The following is a 17,750-nucleotide window of genomic DNA, read 5'->3' as shown; positions in this document are numbered from 1 at the left end:
TCTTCTCCAGCTCTCCTGTGCCTCCCCAGGCTAAGGGAGAGATGAACTCCTGCCTCACTAAGGGGACCCCCCAGGACCCCGAGGAAGAAACTCCTCCTCTACTGCTGGGTAAAAAGCTCCAACTCCCACAGGAATTCAGGAAATTCTGACACTTTACCCAGCTGAGATGTGGAAAAATTAATAAAGCTGCTGCACTCGACCAGGGAAGCTAAGAGCAGGGGGAAATCCAGCTGCATGTACGGTATGTATTTTTCCTCTAAGATTCACACATAATTGGGACAAAAAGTCCTAGAAAACCAGGCAGTGTGAACACAGACACCACAGATAACAGCACTCCCCTTCCATCCAGAGGGCATCAGGCATGATCCATAGATGCTCCATCACTATTTTCATGCCTCTCTGCAGCACAGGCTTTGCAACCCATCAAACACAACACTTTGCCTTCCTTGACTCCTTTTCCCTGCTCTTTGTGCCCAGGTGAGAGGTTTTTGGGGTGGCTACAGACCAGGCTTTGCCAGGTGAGCTCAAATGTAGCTCCTGGTGGAGTGAGGACATGAAGACACGCTTGGCACTAATTAATTAATTGGGTTTTCAGTCCCAACAGGGCATGGTTTGCATCTCACTGCCAGAACTTGGGATTATCACCTGGGAGAAAAGCCCTCATATCCATATAACACCCACACCAGCTGAGGCCAGTGGGATCTATGTGACCAAAGGGACATCTCGCACCCTTTTCCTCGCAAAAATCAACCCTACAGCTCAGGAACTGCAAGGAAAATCCTGGAAGACCAAGCCACCCTTTTTTCAGTGGGGCATCATTTTGGGGGCTGTTTCTCCCTCCCTTCCCTATTAATTACTGTTTCTGAGGGCTTCTGTGTCCTGCTTATCTGCTGCCACCCATCTGAAGCAAGCCAGGGCCACGGGGATGGAAAACGCTGGCTCTACAGTTTGCAGCACTACGGCAAATCACCCCAGGGCAAAGCCAGCCCACAAATATGGTGTCTGTGGGTGATAATCCTCCACCCATCCCTGCAAACCAGCAAAGCAGGAAGGAAACAAGGTCGGCCACACGCTGCTGAAGCTGGCGGGGAATAATCTGGGATGCCTCCACTGCAGCGTGTCCGCCGGCGGAGATTCCTGCCTAACGCTGCTTTACCAGTCAGGAATTTGGTGGCTTAGATCGGCTTTGAAATTACATTATGGGCCACAGCACCTTCCCACCCTGGTACGAGACACCCCTGCAAAGCATGCAAGGCCAGATTCTCACGCGTGGGTGCCCGCAGGGAACGACAGCCATGGAAGGTGCCACGGCTTTGGCATCTGGGAAAAGCATCGGCTCGCTTGCGCGGCTGAATATGGATTTAGGAAAGACTTTGGGTGGGCTCTCTTTTTCACGAGCTGGGTTCAGGTTTTGGGGGATTTTTCTCCCTCTCCTGACCTGCACTCCCCCCCTGTTATTTATAATCTCAGTCTCCATTTATGCACGGCCTAATCTCTCTGTGTACACAGGCCTCATCCGCAGCATCCCGGAGCGCTTCCTCTGCCCAGGAAGCGCCTCCCACGCGCGCTATCCCGGGATGCAGGAACCACAACCCCCTTCCAAAGGTCATGGACACCTCCCAGCTAAAGTCCACAGCAATTCCAGGGTCCTTGCTCATGGAAGAGTTTCCTCCAGCCCATCAGCAACATTCCTAACTACGTGCATCCCTCCCAGCTGCTCTGCTGCTTCTCCGACAGGTCATCAGCATCATCTTCCCATCCCATCCACTCCTAGAACCAGGATTCGGTTCTGTTTCTTGCTCTGTTTCCTAAATCAAGCTCTTTTCACTGCTTTTAGGGAATCCTCTTGATCTCCTCACTCCTCCAAAGCTGAGATCCTGAGCAGATTGAAGATGTCAGACTCACTTAATCCAGAGGGCCAAACAGCAGAAAGTCCATGGAAAAGAGAAACCAACTGTGATGTTGGATGTATCACAAGGGCAAGAGAGCTGAGCACCTGCTTGTCCCCTCAGCCTCGTGTCCCTCACCAGACCAGCTCCGGAAATTCCTGGTGGAAGCCAGGATATTGATTCGTTGGCCACCCAGCAATAAATTTATTGTGGGAAATAGAAAAAAATGTCCTTATCGTGGGGGGAAAGTCACTTCTTCCTTTACATGAGCTTAAAAGAGTGGGCTTACCCATGGGTGGCAGGATATGGCTGCATAAATCCCCATGGAAAAGCATCCTGTGGTACAAGCTACACCCTAACCCAGCTGGAACAAGGGCAAAAAGAATGACAACCAACAAGGTGTGCAATGGGCTGGGAGGGGAAAACGTGGGGCTAAAGCCTAGGAAACCCTGGAAAAGTTAAATTAAAGCCTGCTTGGGATTGACACTAACAATAGAGTGGGCTCTGGGGAAGAAAACTCCCAGAGCTGTGCCACAGCAGGACACAGATCAGCTGCCAGTGGCCTCCAGCATCCTTTAGCTCCTGATGCCAAAGGGAATGAGATCTGCCAGGGAACCTGCATGCTCCCAACCTTGCTCTGTGCTCCAAACCCTGCTCTGTGCTCCAGACTCGGCACTCTCTGCTGGGTCTGTAGGAAATGCCTTTAAAGCTTCCAAGCCTGCCCACACCGGCCAGCCCCAGCACAATCCGTGCCCCAGAGAAATGTCTGTGAGTCCACAGCCTCAGCCCATTCCCAAAAGGATGCTTCAAAAGGTGTGGATTACGTGCTAAAAAAATGTGATTCCTGTACGTAGGCGAAATACGTATTTCTAGCTGTGCTGCTCTATCATTTCTGCTTGTACAGTAGCATCAGGCACTGTATAAAAAGAAAGGAATGCCAAATTGTTTGTGCTGGTGGCCAAAATTGGCTTAAGGAGCTCCCAGAATAAAGCAACTAAAAAAGAAATATATACAAAAAATATTTTTAAAAAGGCACAAAAAAAGGCATTTCTTCCAACCCAGCAGTAAGTTTAAGTGGCACCAGGAGAAAACAGCAAACTCTGGCATCTAAAAAAAGATTTAAATTGGCTCAAAGGAAATCTGAAGGGCAACGGGCCAAGGGTATTAAAAAATAAGCGCTTCCCCAAGCATATCAAAGGTAGGGAACCCACAGGCAGAGCAGATGCTGGGGATAATGAGGTAACAGAGCCATTTAAAGGAATTAAAGCGCTGTGGCAGCAAGTTACTGATGCTGAACTGTGCTCAGAAAGCCAAGAGCCTCCCAGCCCCTGAGTGATTAGGGAGAAAAAAAAAAAAAAAGAAAAAGACATCCTCCTGCAAAAAGATGCTTGGTGGGAGCCAGACTGCAGCTAGCAGTGATTTCAGGAGGTGCTGCAGCTCACACAGCACCATTTAAGAGGCAGGAAACACAGAGGAAAAGTTTCCAGAGCAGTCCCAAGGTAAAACACGGGTGGGCAAGGATGGAACAGCGTCACCATGAGTGTGGGTCCCTGTCCCAGAGGCTGGGCACAGCCCATGGAAGCAACAGCATCTGGGCAGGAGGCACTTCAGGCACAGGGCTGGCAAGTTTTCCAAGCCTTTAAAATAAATACTGGTGCACAAACCACCCTGATGGAGCAGGCAGATAACACCCAGGGGAAAGGGGACCTGCTGCTGTCAAGGCCTAAAGGGCAACATATGGCACAGACACCTAAAGCATCACCAAAAATTCAGATTTCAGGACACCAGGATTCATCTCTTTGGAGGAAAAGGCACCAAAACACAGGCAGCACACACAAAGCACCTGTGGTGGTTCTGCATGGGAGGCGTTTAGGGAAGTGACAATTTTACGTTTTGTTTCTTTACATTGTCGGCGAGAAAAGTGTTCTGAAGGTTTCGGTGTGATTTTTATTACTCTTTCTTTTAGTTACTGCCAATAATTTCTTCTTTATACTCTAGAAAAGTTTCGAGCTTACTTCACTTTTCTCCTAATCCTACCTCACAGCAAAAAGGTAAGTGATTATCCAGCACTAAAACCCACCACACCCACTAGCACACTAACCGGAAAATCTCGAAATTTACAAAATCTCGAAATTAACAAAATCTCGAAATTAACAAAATCTCAAACTAACAAACCACAACCACCAGCCCCCAGCTTACCAGCCCATCGCAGTTGCTGATGGCCACGGCAGCTCCGGGCATGCCGGAGATGTCGCCGGTGAAGAGGCAGCGCTGCTGGAGGGGCTCCCGGAACAGCACCTGGAAATCCTCCTGCCACTCGGCCACGGCTCCCGGCGGCACCAGGCGCTGGTTGGGGCTCAGCCGGAGGTGCAGCTCCGTCCCGAACACCGTGACGTTGAAATAGAGCAGGCGGCGCTGGGGGGGCTCCTCCGGGGGGCTGCGGCGGGGCCGGGGCCGGGGCCGGGCCGGGAGCGGGGCTGGCTGCGGGGCACAGACGGGCTGCCCGAGCCCCGCCGCCGCCTCGCCGGACACCACGTGCGACAGGAAGCGGCCCCGGCAGTCGGTGCTGAAGGGGACGATCACTCCATACTCGCTGAGCTTGCCGGACAGGAGGAGCTCTGCGGGGACAGCGGCGAGCAAAGGGCCGTGAGCACGCACGGAGCATCCCGCCGGGGCCGCCCCAGCCTGGGGAGCCTCTCGGGGCCCGACGGACCCCACAGCAGCTTCTCCGTCCCGACCCGGCTCCGCTTTGTAGTTTTAAGCGGGTGCGTCCAGCGTAGCAGAAGGAACTCGGGCTGACGTCCCCTCGCACGCCGAGCACGCCAACTATTTCTCGCCCAGCCTCCATCTCCCCCAATTCCCGCTGAAGCCTCCCCCCAGCAGCAGCGGGATCCCTCTCCCTTCTCCCCATCCGCAGCCACCTGTCAGCCCCCCTGTGCCCCCGTACCTGGGGCGCTGCCGGCGGCCAGGCAGCCGTGCAGGGGGACGAGGCAGGAGAGCACCAGCCGCAGATAATCCATTTGGGGCCGGCGGCGGGATGCGGGCCCGGCGGGATGCGGGATGCGGGGCGGGCGGCGCCCGGCGACCGCCTCCCCCCGCCGCCGCCGCCGCCGGGGCCACCGGCGCTCCCGCCGCCGCCGCTTCTGCCGCCTCCCGGGCGGCGTGGGGCGGGCCGGGGGCCGGGTCTGGGCCAGGGGGTGGGAGGTCGGGCTCGTTTTAATTTAATTTCTTTGAATTTTTAAAAATTTTTTTAAACATAGTTTTCTTATTAAAGACGCGGAGCCGGGGGGGGTTGGGGGAGTGGGGGGGGGGGGGGGGGGGAAAGTTCTCGCGTTGCCTGTGGATCGTTCTTTTCTTGGAGATTTAAAAAAAAAAAAAAAAAAAGCCTTTTCGGGCAGCCCTCCCTCCCTTTCCTTTCCTCCCTCCCACCATCCCGCCTCCCCATCGCTCCCCGCCCCGCGGCCGCCCGGCTCCAGCGCTGCCCGAACAAAGGCGAGGCGCGCCGGGAGCCGGGGAGCGCCCCCGGCCCTGCCCCGGTCCCCAAATCGCACCCCCGGCCCCGCACGGAGGGAGATGCTCCACACGGAGACCCGAATCCTCCCCCAGCTCAGGGCGCTGCCGCCGTGTGAGCTCTGGAGGTAAACGTCCCGTTTGGAAACAGCTGGGATATCTTCCAGATGTGGAAACATCCCTAAGAGAGAAACTGAAAATGCCCCATCCCTGGCAGTGCCCAAGGCCAGGTTGGATGGGGCTTGAAGCAACCGGGGGTAGTGGAAGATGTCCCTGCCCATGGCAGGAGGCTGAAAAGCAATAAGTTTTAAGGTTCTTTCCAACCCAAACCATCCCATGATCCCATTTAATTTTTCTTTCTTCCCTCTCCTCCTGTTTTTGGGGGGCAAACAGTCAGAAGGAGGTCCTGGCTTTGCTCCTGGATGCCCTCTTGCTGGCTCTCCAAGGAAAACCCACACTCCTTGGGTTTTCCAAAGGGCATCACCACAGCTCCAGAGCTGGGAGCCCGCAGCTAACACGTGCTGTGCTTCCTCAGGCTCCTCCTCCTCACCACCCTGACAAGGGGCAAATAAACCCAGTACTCCCCTAAAAAAACTCAGCAGAACTCAACAAACCCAGCACTGTGCTAAAAGGGCTTCCCACATCATGGAACCATGGAATGGTTTGGGTTGGAAGATCAAGATCATCGTGCCATGGGCAGGGACACCCTCCCCTATTCCAGGTTGCTCCAAGCCCTGTCCAACCTGGCCCTGGACGCTTCCAGGGATCCAGGGGCATCCATCAGCACAGAGCAACAAACCTCCTGGCACTGTTTCCATTTGCTGTGTCCAGCTAATTTTTCCTTCTGAACAGGACTCCAGAAGTGAAGGGGCTGTGCTGGACACCAGTAACACCAGTTGTGCTGATTGTGCTGGGATTTTACTGCTGTGGGGCCCAGCAGCTCTTGGGGTTACACTGAGCAAGCCAAAACCTTTCCCAAGAGGTGATTCCTGCCTTGAGGAACTTTCATCCAAGCTGCCACACAGGCCAGAGCATGAGGGAAAAGGCAAGCAGGAAAACAGCGTGCCAGCCTGCAAGCTTACCGTCAGGAACTGGGATTCTGGTTTTGGACATCTTTGGTAGGACCCCAGCTGGAGCTTTGTTCCATCAGCACAGCAATGCCCAGAATGGTAGGAAAGGATCAGAATTTGGGAAAATGCCCTGCTTACCTCCCCTGCAGGTATGGGAGGATGGTGGGGCTGCTGGTGCCAGGAGGAGGATCCAGAGGTGGAGATGGGGAACCCCTTGGAGATGGTCCTGCTGCAGCCATTTCTGGAAAGGCACCACTCTCCTGTGTCCTGCTGCCAGAGCATCCCTCCAGAGGAAGGGAGAGCTTTGCCTTCCAGCTGGGTGACTGGGTTGGGTTTTGGGGCAAAGAGGAGAAGCTGAGGCTGCAGTGATCAAAATCCAGTCCAGAATTCCCTGTAGCTAAAGCCACAGGATTCCCCCAAAAGGAGAGAGGAATACACTTACTTCAAGTAGAGAATTTCAAGCTGGAAGAAAACCAGATTTTAATTCCCACTCTAAGTCCTTTCATGCTTCTGTTTGCTTTGTGCAATCTATAATTAAAGAGGAGAAATGATCTGCAAGGGATTCTTTGCAGAAGAGATAGAAAAAGAATTTGTGCTCCGAGCATTTAGGATGCTTTTGGAAGATTCGCACCCGCTGGAGCATCAAAGCTGGAATGAGCCCTTAGTTTGGCTGAAAAGATTTATGAGGAAACATGCAATAAAGGGCATGCTTTACTTGTGAAGAACAGCTCTGGAAAGCATTATTTAACTACTGTTTTTCAGAGGCAAAAACTATTTCTTCATCCACAAGATCTGTGAATTCATCCAGTCCCTCTAGAGCTTTGTGCCTCCCCTGATGTTACCAAATCTCTGGCTTTGGCAGCAAAAGCTTGGCTGAATGACAATGGCAATGACCTGACACACAGCTTGCCTCATTTATTACCTTCTAAAGGTAATAATTAAACAGGTTTGGGTACCTGGGACATGCTGGACCTGGTGAAAAGACAAATTCCAAGGGGATCTCTTGGGCTACCATATGACAAGGTGTTCATTTCTCACCCACACAGTGGCACTAAGTGTTGGTCTTACCTGCCTGAAATATTCATATAATAATATTGGTGTGGATTTTGGTGTTATCTCTATCAATACACCATCATTTAAGTCAGAAAAAATTGTTTATTCCAGCCTTTTTCTTCCCAGTTCTTGTCACAGAGGATGGAAAGAGAAGCAGCAAAGCAACTTGTCCTTTCCTTCTGCTTTGGCCCCTCCATTCTCCCCTTTGTCTCCTGGCTTTGCCTTTCCCAACCTTTAACTCTGTCCCAGCCTTCTCCTTGACTTTAGGCTTAACCTTTTCCTTTCCATTTTGGAGTCCAAATGGCTCCTTTTCCTGTTCTTCCCCTCCTTGGGCGCTATTTTATCTCGTGCCCGCATTTCCTCCATGGATAATGCACAGTCCTTTATGATTCAAGGCTTCCCTCTGCAGCCTGGAGATTCACCAGTGACGTGGCTTTGGGCACTTTCCCATTATTTAGGTGACCTCTAGGCCTGGGGAGGAGCAGGTTTTCCTTCCAGCTCCCAGAGAAGAAAGCTGACAACAGCTGCTGTTTCCAAAACCCCAAATCAGTCTCCTTTTCCCGCAGGAGGCTCCAGCCAGTATTCCCAAAGCCTGATTTCCATCTGGCAGCGCCATTTTCTGGCCATCCCGGAGTGCTGCAGTGTCCAAGCCCTGCCTGACCCACCAGGTACTACTCAGAGCCAGGGCCCAGGTGAAATGTTCCAAATCCCCTCCACCAGCAGTAGATGCAGCTATTGGCCCCCAAATACAATTAATCTTGATTTTGAGGCTGGAAAAACCTTCACAAAAGGCTGGAAAGATTTCTTACAAGAAAAAAAAAAATCAAACAAAACAAAACCCCAAAAAACTAACAACAAACCCACTTAATTGGGTCTATTTTTGTGCCTTTATGGGCACTGGTTACTTTGCTCAGTCGTGCAAACCTCCTGGAGGGAAGGGCATTAGGGCTAATAAAATTGTAGCAATCTCCACCAATTACCTAAACTGGCTTTTCTGCCCGTAATATCATGGGTTTGGGAGCCAGGAGCTGGGGGAGTACCCGAGTGAGGAGACAGGCCTGTATTTCCAGCCCTAGCTCATCACATGTCTCTTCCCAGAGATGTAAACCTCTGTTTGTTAATCCAAAAGGCTCTGAAACAGCTGCCCCTGCACTCAGGTTGTGCAATCACCTCCTCACCACGGGCTGATTTATGGTAAGAAGTGGTCAAATCACCAAAAAAAAGAAAATGTAAAAGAGAAGAAGGGAGGAAAAGTGTTTTGCAGCTGTTTGGGTTAGTCTGAGGTTTTAAAAGCAGCTGGAAGAAGGAAGAAGCACAGGGAGGGATGGCCCAGCATCCCAGGCACAGGTAAGATGGGCAGAGGCACAGCCAGGGATTTTACTTGATGCTTATCCCCACCCAGGTGCAACACATTGATCATTGTCACTGCTAGAAATGAAAGGATGGGGCTATTTTCAGGCTCAGAAGGATTTATTGCTCAGATAAACATCAGTCTCAGAGGCACTGAGGTTTTAGAGGAGCAAGCAGTCGGCCACAGCTCAAAGTAGTCCCAAGTTCTTTGTTACAAGGCAATGTAGAACTTTCTAACCCAATGGACAGATCCCACAAGGTTCATTTTGCTTTTCTAACCTATCACCTTTACGTCTACTGCACTGCGGATATTTTCATCCAATGGGCTTCTAACTCACATGCACATGTATGCTTCTATTATAACTTCTAAACTCTCAGCTTATTCCATACAATCACACCCCTACATTATAAACCCTTCACCATCTTATCAATACAGTTTTCTATCTTATAAACCCTTCACCATCTTATCAGTGCAGTTTTCTACATTATAAACCCTTTACCATCTTATCAATACAGTTTTCTACCTTATAAACCCTTCACCTTCTTATCAATACAGTTTTCTGCCTTATAAACCCTTCACCTTCTTATCAATACAGTTTTCTACATTATAAACCCTTCACCTTCTCATCAGTGCAGTTTCTCACTTAAGGCATATTCTTAGTTACAACTATAGAAATACACGTTAATGATTTTTCTGCTTAATGTCTGTGTGTTTTATTTTTAGATCAATCGAAGCTTCTCCCAAGGCTGCAGATCAAACCCTTCACTGTGGAAGTTTCTGTTTTCCCGATTCGCACTCGCATCCACGCTCGGAGCAAGGCGTTGTTTGCTCAGGGAAGCATCCCCAAGGCACCGTGCGGGGACCGGGAGCCCCAGCAGGCTCCAATCGCCCCCTGCCCTGCCGAGGGAGGGAGGGATGGAGGGATGGAGCTCGGCGGGCTGTGGGTGAGCGAGCATGACCTCATCCCTCAGCCACGCCGGGATCAGAGCCGGGAGCAGCCGCTGCCGCAGCGCCGGGGCAGGAGGGGAGGGAGAAACCCCCGAGCATCCTCCCCTCCCTCTGCACAGCTGCCCCGGCCCGGAATGCGCCCCTTCTCCAGGATTTCAGCTCTTTTCGGGGGGATTTTAGGAGTCCAAGAGCTCGAAGGGGAGTCACGGAGATGTTGTGCTGGTCCAGGAGAGGAGCAGGAGAAGCGGGAGCCCGGATTTTGGAGGCAGGCAGGCAGGCAGGGAGGGAGGGAGCTGACAGACAGACACATCATCTGGTCTCCGGCTGCCCCGAGGCACGATCATTCCTGGCAGATCTCTCCCTAATCCCTACTTTAAGACCTCCAAAGATGGAGGGAGCCTCCACAAGCCAACATTTCTTTTTTTTTCTTTTTTTTTTTTTTTTTTGGCCATGTCTTGCTTTTCTTATCCTGAAAAGTTTTCCCACTGGTTAATCTGTATATCTGCAAGTTTGGCCCGGGTAAAACACTGATCCTGGTATATCCTGCTACCAAACTCTTCCTGCCAGCATGCCAAAGATTCTGGATGCTGTCACAGAACCAAGTGACAATGGCAGCCACTGGCAAAGGTCTTCCACGAGGCCCCAAACCCACTGGAATCAGCACAACCCTTTATAGGTGAGGCTTCACTGGAGATGGAAAATGAAGGGTTTGTACGGATTTAGCACACAGTGCTGTGGATTCCTGAGAGGACCCAAGCTCCCCATGCCTTTTTCCAGGACCCAGAAGAGAGAGCTGGGTGTGCCAAGCAGGTGATCCAGCCAGGGTGGGAAACCATCCCTTCCAAGCCTCTCCCCATGGCCAGCTGCTCTGCATCCCACATCTCCAAAGGCTGCCATCCTCCCTGCTTCCCCAGTGAGCCCAGCATCCCACAGCTGAGACAGGAGGCCATTCCCCTGCAGCCAAACCCCTGGAAGCAACGGGACAGCACAGATGACACAGAGTTACCGCAGGAGGTAGCAAGGGTGACAGCAAGAAACCTCTGGAGAGGAGCAAACTCCTGTTTAGGCACATCAAGGCAGGAACAGAGCTCAAATCTTACCAAGGCTCATCTCCTGATGGCACCTAGGCAGTGTTTTTTGGGATCAGAGCCCAGTGTTCAGCCCAATCCAAACAGAAGCATCTTTCCCTCATCCCACCAAACTGCATCGGGCTGCACTTCCGAGCATCGCTTCTCCTCAGCTACAGCTGCATCTGCAAATTCCTGCCAGATGTTTGCCTTGGCAGCCCTGCTGGGAGGTTTTCTAGGGGCTGGGAGTCCCCCCTCACTGCCTTGCCCACCCAGGGATGAGCAGACAAGCTCAGGAACCCAAACTGTAAAGCTGGAAAAGGGATAAATGAGCCAGAAAGTGGAAGCCGACGCCGGTCCCGGCTGAGCTGCGAGTTAAGGGATGGTGAAACAAGGTCAGTGAGATTTATACCGACAGCCTTGGATGGCTTCCAGCCCCTACTGTCAGCAGCAGAGTCTTGGAAAAGAGCAGGGAAAAACTTGCTCTCCTTCTAGGAACCGCGCTGCAGAGAGAGCTGTGTTGGCGTGGCCGCATCCCCACCGTGGGGAAGCAGAAAATATCCCCAAAATCTCTGTTTTTCTAAGCACAGCTGCAGCAGATGCTGAGCTCCAGGTCAGCAGCACTGAGGTGGTCACTGGGGTGAGGGGCTCCTGCTGCCATGGGTGGGAAGCCATGGAACCCTCCTTGCCAAAAGCACAGAGCCTTAAAGCTCCCTGGTGGCCGTGGCACCCAAGGGAAATGTTATTGTGTTTGTGGCAGGAAGGGATGATGAATCTGATTTCAAGTTCTCAGAAGGCTAATTTCTTATTTTATGGTACTATATTATATTAAAGAATGCTATACTAAACTATACTAAGGAATACAGAAAGGATACAGACAGAAGGTTAAAAAGATAAGAATGAAAACTTGTGACTCTCTCCAGAGTCCCAACACAGCTGATTGGCCAATAAGACCAAATAATTCACACCAATAATTAATCCAATGAAACGACCACCTGTTGGATAAACAATCTCCAAACCCGTTCCAGATGTGCACAACACAGGAGAAGCAAATGAGATAAGAATTATTTTCCTTTTTTCTCTGAGGCTTCTCAGCTTCCCAGGAGAAAAATCATGGGCAAAAGGATTTTTCAGAAAATGTGAATGTGACAAAACATGTGCACCCTATCCAGGGGATCCAGCAGGGTGCCAAAGCCTCTCTTTAGGACCAAAGTCCCACCAGCATCCCTTCAGCTCTGGGGATGGCAGCTGGGATTCATCCATCCCTGATACCTCGGCATTCCCAGCCCTTCCCTTTCTCTTCTCCCTGCTGATGCTCAGTACAAACTGGATACAAACTAGGCTACCCTTGCCCAGCATCCCCCCCAGATCAGCCTTTCCCTCTCCACACATTGACCACCTCATTAATTTTTTATCATCTTCCTGCCAGAATTAAGCTTACTGCCATGTAAACCCCAAATCCTTCTTTTTCTTTTTTCCTTTTTGACCTCTTAAATCGAACTTCTGAGCATTTCCCAGTCCCCAGGGCCTTGCTCATCCCCTCAACCCACAGATATTTTTCCAGCATGACCCCCACCAGCCAGAGAGTGCTTTCATTGAGCCCCATCTCCTCTTTTAGCTCGAGCTGGGGAAAATTAATTTTTCATTTGCTTGGGGCCAGAAGCACCCTGAGGTGGTGGAGGGCTGGAAAACAACTGCTTTTTTTCCCCTTCCCCTGCAATATTCATGTAAGAAAAGTGAGAAATAGAAGGAGAAAGTCATTCCAAGCCTGCCCTCCATGGTTTATGCACATTTTGCTGCAATAAAAAAAAGCCAAGCCTGATTCTTTGCACGATGTCCCTAGGTTTTGGAGCTTTGGAAATCCTCCCCTTGCTGCCACCCTCTGCACAGGTCAGCATTGCCATTGCTCTTCTGAGTTTTCCGCCAAAAATCCCACTTCTCTGCACCATCCCCTTTCAGCCCATGATTTATTCCTGCTCCCCTGAACAGGGGCTTGGCCATGCCCAGGGTCCAGTGGAGCTGGGAGGGTGAAAACGGGGGGAAAAAGGGAATTTCTGGTGCTTGGAGGTCTGGTATTGTGCCTGGATGGCTTTTATTTTTAGTTTTTCAAGCCCTGGCTCTGCAAAAGCATCTTAATTACTATTCTTCAGCTGTAAAAATGAAACCCAGATGTGCTCCCTCTGCAGAGGTTTCATAGGGGAGGTTCTGCTGGAGGGGGGACATCCCAGCAAGCAAAACATGGAAATTAATATTATTATTAATATTATTTTAGGAGCTCTCATGTCCAGAGCTATTTGTGGTGGCCCCAAGCCAGCACATGCTTCTTCCCTGCTGCTGTAAATAGAAATTATATCACCCCAGCCCCAAACACCCTCAATTTTCACCAAAATGAAAGGGAAACACTCCTGAGCTGGGCCTTGAAAAGCTGATGGCTCTGGGACTTGGGTGCCGCTGGCAGAGCTGCCACAGCTGGGCAGAAAAACAGAAAAAAATGGGAATTTTGGGGGGAAAAACAGAGCCCTGAAGGCTCTGATAGCTGCAGTGATTTGGCTGGGGCTGTGGCAGGTTTCCCCTTGCAGCCCCATGTGCCAGTGGAACATTGGCTCCTCGGCACACTTTCCCCTTTGGATGGATAAAAAACACAAAGACACGTGAAGTTCAGCTTCCAGGGACTGCTGCTCACCCCCGAGAGGAGGAGCAGGAATAAAATCCCTGGCTGAGGTCAGAGCAGCCCTGTTCCTTTCACCTCTGTGGAGCCCAAGGTCCCTTTGCCAGGGCCCCTGTCTGATGCAAAAAGGGAGAACCTGGCCAAGACCAGCTGCATTTTTGTACTTTAAATAAAATTAATAATTAGAAAATTATAATAAAATGTAAAATTATAAATAATAAATAAAATAAATAAAAATTTTAAAATAAAATAAATAAAATAAATAAAAATTTTAAAATAAAGAAAATAAAAACAACATAAATAAAACCTTTAAAATAAAATAAAAACATAAATAAAATAAATAAGACTTACAAGTAAAATAAAAATTTAAAAATAAAATAAATAAAAACAACATAAATAAAAACTTTAAAATAAAATAAAAACATAAATAAATAAATAATACTTACAAATAAAATAAATAAAAATTTAAAAATAAAATAAATAAAAACAACATAAATAAAAACTTTAAAATAAAATAAAAACATAAATAAAATAAATAAGACTTACAAATAAAACAAATAAAAATTTAAAAATAAAATAAATAAAAACAACGTAAATAAAAACTTTAAAATAAAATAAAAACATAAATAAAATAAATAAGACTTACAAATAAAATAAATAAAAATTTAAAAATAAAATAAATAAAAACAACGTAAATAAAAACTTTAAAATAAAATAAAAACATAAATAAAATAAATAAGACTTACAAATAAAATAAATAAAAATTTTAAAATAAAATAAATAAAAACAACATAAATAAAAACTTTAAAATAAAAAAACTTAAATAAAATAAATGACTTAAAAATAAAATAGATAACAAATAAAAAATTAAATATAAATAAAATTAACATAAATAAAATAACATAAATAAATAACAATATAAATAATAATAAATATAATATAATAAAATAATTAAAAGTTTTTAAAATAAAAGTATTTAAAATTATAATCTGGAAAGAAATGTGATCTCCCAGGCCCATTTATCTGGGGAGAGTTTCACAGACAGATGGTGGGGTTGGGATAAAGTTTCTTGCCACCTTGTCACCACCCACACAGAGGATTTATATATTTATTTCTTATCTCTATTATTGTTCTCCCAGAAAAAAAATAAAAAAGGTTTCTGGCAGAAAGCTTTTCTTTCTCTGGAAGGAGGCAGCCTTCCAGCCAAGATACACGTGGTGCAAAGCTCCACTGAAATATTCCTGCCACCAAAGAAGCTCCAGCCAAAGGCAAAGGCTGAGCAGTGAGAAAGAGCGTCGGTACCCACCTCTGTACCCACCTCCTCACAGGGGGAAGAAATATGGGGATGCCTCCACTTCCAAGGCAGATTTTGACCTGGAACTCCCCATGGATTGAGTCACAGGGGTTTAAATCTGTTCCAAAAAGCTTTTCTTCTATTTTTTTGGGGAAGTGTTTTATATTAAAATAGGTTTTGATAGGCATTTAAAAGAGAGGTTTTGTCCCTGTATGAATAGCAAACACCATTCAGCCAATGGTCACAGGTTAATCATGCCTCCATTTATAAAATGTTTTAATTACAGCCTCAAACATCACCTTTGCTATGGGACAAGAACACGAGTGCAGCACAGAGAAAAGCCTGGAAAGGACATGTCAGCATAGCCCAAACCCTCAGGGATGCGGAAGGCAAGCAGAAGCATTAATAATCCATCAATTAATTATCCATGTCAAATATGATCTCGTTAGGCAGCAGCACAGCTACAAACAGCCCCATTGCCACATTACCCCCACAGTGCAGCCAGAAAAAAAGGGAAAAAAACCCATTAAAACCCTCAGTGCTTTCATGCCAATGCAGCCAGGCCCCAAAAATCCTCTGTGATGATGATGATGCAGGGTGTGCTGGTGTGGAGGAAGGAGCATCCCCTCTTTTTCCTCTGTGCTTCCTGAGCAGCAAGGGGGGGAACTCGAAGGAAAATTTGGGGAGGGCACAGGTGCCCCTGGTGTGGGTTTGAGCTCCAGGGAGGGGCTCAGGGCAGGTCCCACCCCAGGGCAATTCATCCTCACTGCCCTTGAGGCTGCAGCATCCTGGGGAGTGGTGTGGGGCAGCCTGGAGCCCATAGGCAAGGCTACTCTTTATTTAAATAATATATACAATATTATTTAAATAAAGTCCCCCTCTGGCAATACATACAAATATATTTAAATAAAGTCTCTCTCCTCCTCTCTGTCACAGGTGAAGCAGGCACTGACACCATTTATTCAGGCAGCTCGGGGCCCCCTTTTAGTGCTCTTCACATTTCACCTCTTCTAAGCTCCAGCAGCACCAGTGCCACGAATAACTTTTTCCATAGGTGGAATAATGGGTAGATTTGGGGTTTTTTTAAGGGATATTCAGAGTTTCCATGACCCACCCCAGCCTGTGTGTACAACCAAGAGGGCAGTGGGGTGATTTTGGGCACTGCTGGGGCTTCCCCTTGGCTACAACACAGAGCTTGGCTCTTCCCCATTTCCCTGTGAGCCTGCAGCTTTGGGAAAAAGGGGACAAAACAAAGCCCCAAAATATGGGAGATGGCACCCAGAGCTGCAGGGATACCCTGTGTCCCCATGGAAATGAGATGCAGACAACCAGGCACAGATCTGTGTTTCCTGCCCTGAGATCAATCCCTCAGCACTGCTGGCTGGGATTTAATATTTAATATTTAATTCCCTACCCCAAAACAACCTCAGATCCCCTTGGCTGTACTCCCACACTCCAAGCCCTGAACAAGGCGAGGGAAGTGGAGAATTAGGAGTTAACTGAGGGTCAGGAACCCGCAGAAAAGCAGTTTCCATGAAAATCAATAAAATTGATCAACGAGCTCTTGGTGTTTTAATGGAAAAACACACTTTGAGGTTTTTTTTTTGCAGGTATTTTAGTCCACACAGCCTCTTGCTGGTGCTTCCCTGGGAAAAGCTGCTGCTCCTCCAGGGAATAAACCCCAGTGAGGCTGGAGGCCAGCTCATTAACACCATCCAATTAATTGCTGCTTTTTACCCTCCTGCCATGGGACACCCTCCACTAGCCCAGGTTGCTCCAGGTTGTTGTTATACAGAATTTAAAATATTTCATGTATTTAATATTTCTAGAATTTACATGGTATAGAATAATTCTAGAATGCGTATTTTCTATCATTATATATTAAAATTCATATTTTTATATAATTTAAAATATATAATATTTTAAAGATATATTAAATATTGTATATATTTTCAATATAGAATTTAAAACATGTATTTTATATTTAATGTATTTGATATTTCTAGAATTTACATTGTATAGAATAATTCTAGAATGTGTATTCTCTACTATTATATATATAATATATATATTTTTCTATCATTATTTATAAATGTATATATACATTTATATATAATATATACACAGTATATGTAATAAATCTATGCTATAGACATACAGCATGTAAAATTCACAATATACACTCAATAATGATTTTATATTTTAGATATATCCTATATGATACATAACCCCTTGTTTGCTTTGTCTCTGGCTGAATGCTTTCAGAATTGCCAATCCTTTTCCCTCAGAGCAGAAAATCCAGGCCATTCAGAGCCAGGTTTTAACTTCTCATCTAGGAGAGGGATCTGGGTTTCTGCCTCCCCAGCCTGGGGAAAACAAGGAATAAACACAGCACGGTTGATTTTTCACATTCAAACACATTCCCATCTCCCAGGATATTTTCTTTTTCCCAGGCAACTGCTGCAGCCCTGCTTTGGAAATCACTTGTTAGGATGGTGGGAAAGCAGAAAAAGAGCCTTTGAGCCCCTCAGACCAGGTGATGCAAAGCTCCAGCCTTCATTACCAAGATTAAAAGAGGCTGGGATTTCCTAAGCAATTAAAAACTCTGCCTAATTAATACAGGGCTAATAGGCAGGACTTCCAAGGGCTGCTGCTGGGGCAGGAGAAGGATTTGCAGCAAAAGAGCCTGCAGGTAATTGCTTTGGTAAGGCAGAATAAATGGGGATGTGAGGATAGAGAGGATGTGCTCTGTTAAAAACTAAAATAAGAGGGGAAAAAAAGAGAGGGAAAATAGCATCAACAGCCTCTTGAAATTACTCAGTCAACTGTCTGACTGCATCAGCAGCAAGTTATCCAAACACTGCAGCACTCAGCGAGGGGCAAAACATTCAGGCAGGTAT

The 17,750-nt window shown here is 47.6% G+C and overlaps 1 protein-coding gene across 1 annotated transcript in view; it reads right to left on the bottom strand.

Moving 5' to 3' along the window:
* ADAMTS14 (ADAM metallopeptidase with thrombospondin type 1 motif 14) overlaps nt 1–4,188 on the bottom strand; it is a 31,407-nt gene extending 27,219 nt beyond the window's left edge. Inside the window, exon 1 of the mRNA XM_054288436.1 lies at nt 4,089–4,188. Coding sequence (XP_054144411.1) covers nt 4,089–4,130 — 42 coding nt within the window. The 5' untranslated portion in view covers nt 4,131–4,188. The remainder of the gene's footprint in view (nt 1–4,088) is intronic.
* Between the last annotated feature and the right edge of the window lie 13,562 nt (nt 4,189–17,750).

Source organism: Melozone crissalis, unplaced genomic scaffold (genome assembly GCF_028551555.1).
Source record: "Melozone crissalis strain CALT ecotype California unplaced genomic scaffold, PUWL_Pcris_2 ptg000062l_1, whole genome shotgun sequence".
Lineage (NCBI taxonomy): Eukaryota > Metazoa > Chordata > Aves > Passeriformes > Passerellidae > Melozone > Melozone crissalis.
This window is presented reverse-complemented; position numbering and strand designations above follow the sequence as displayed.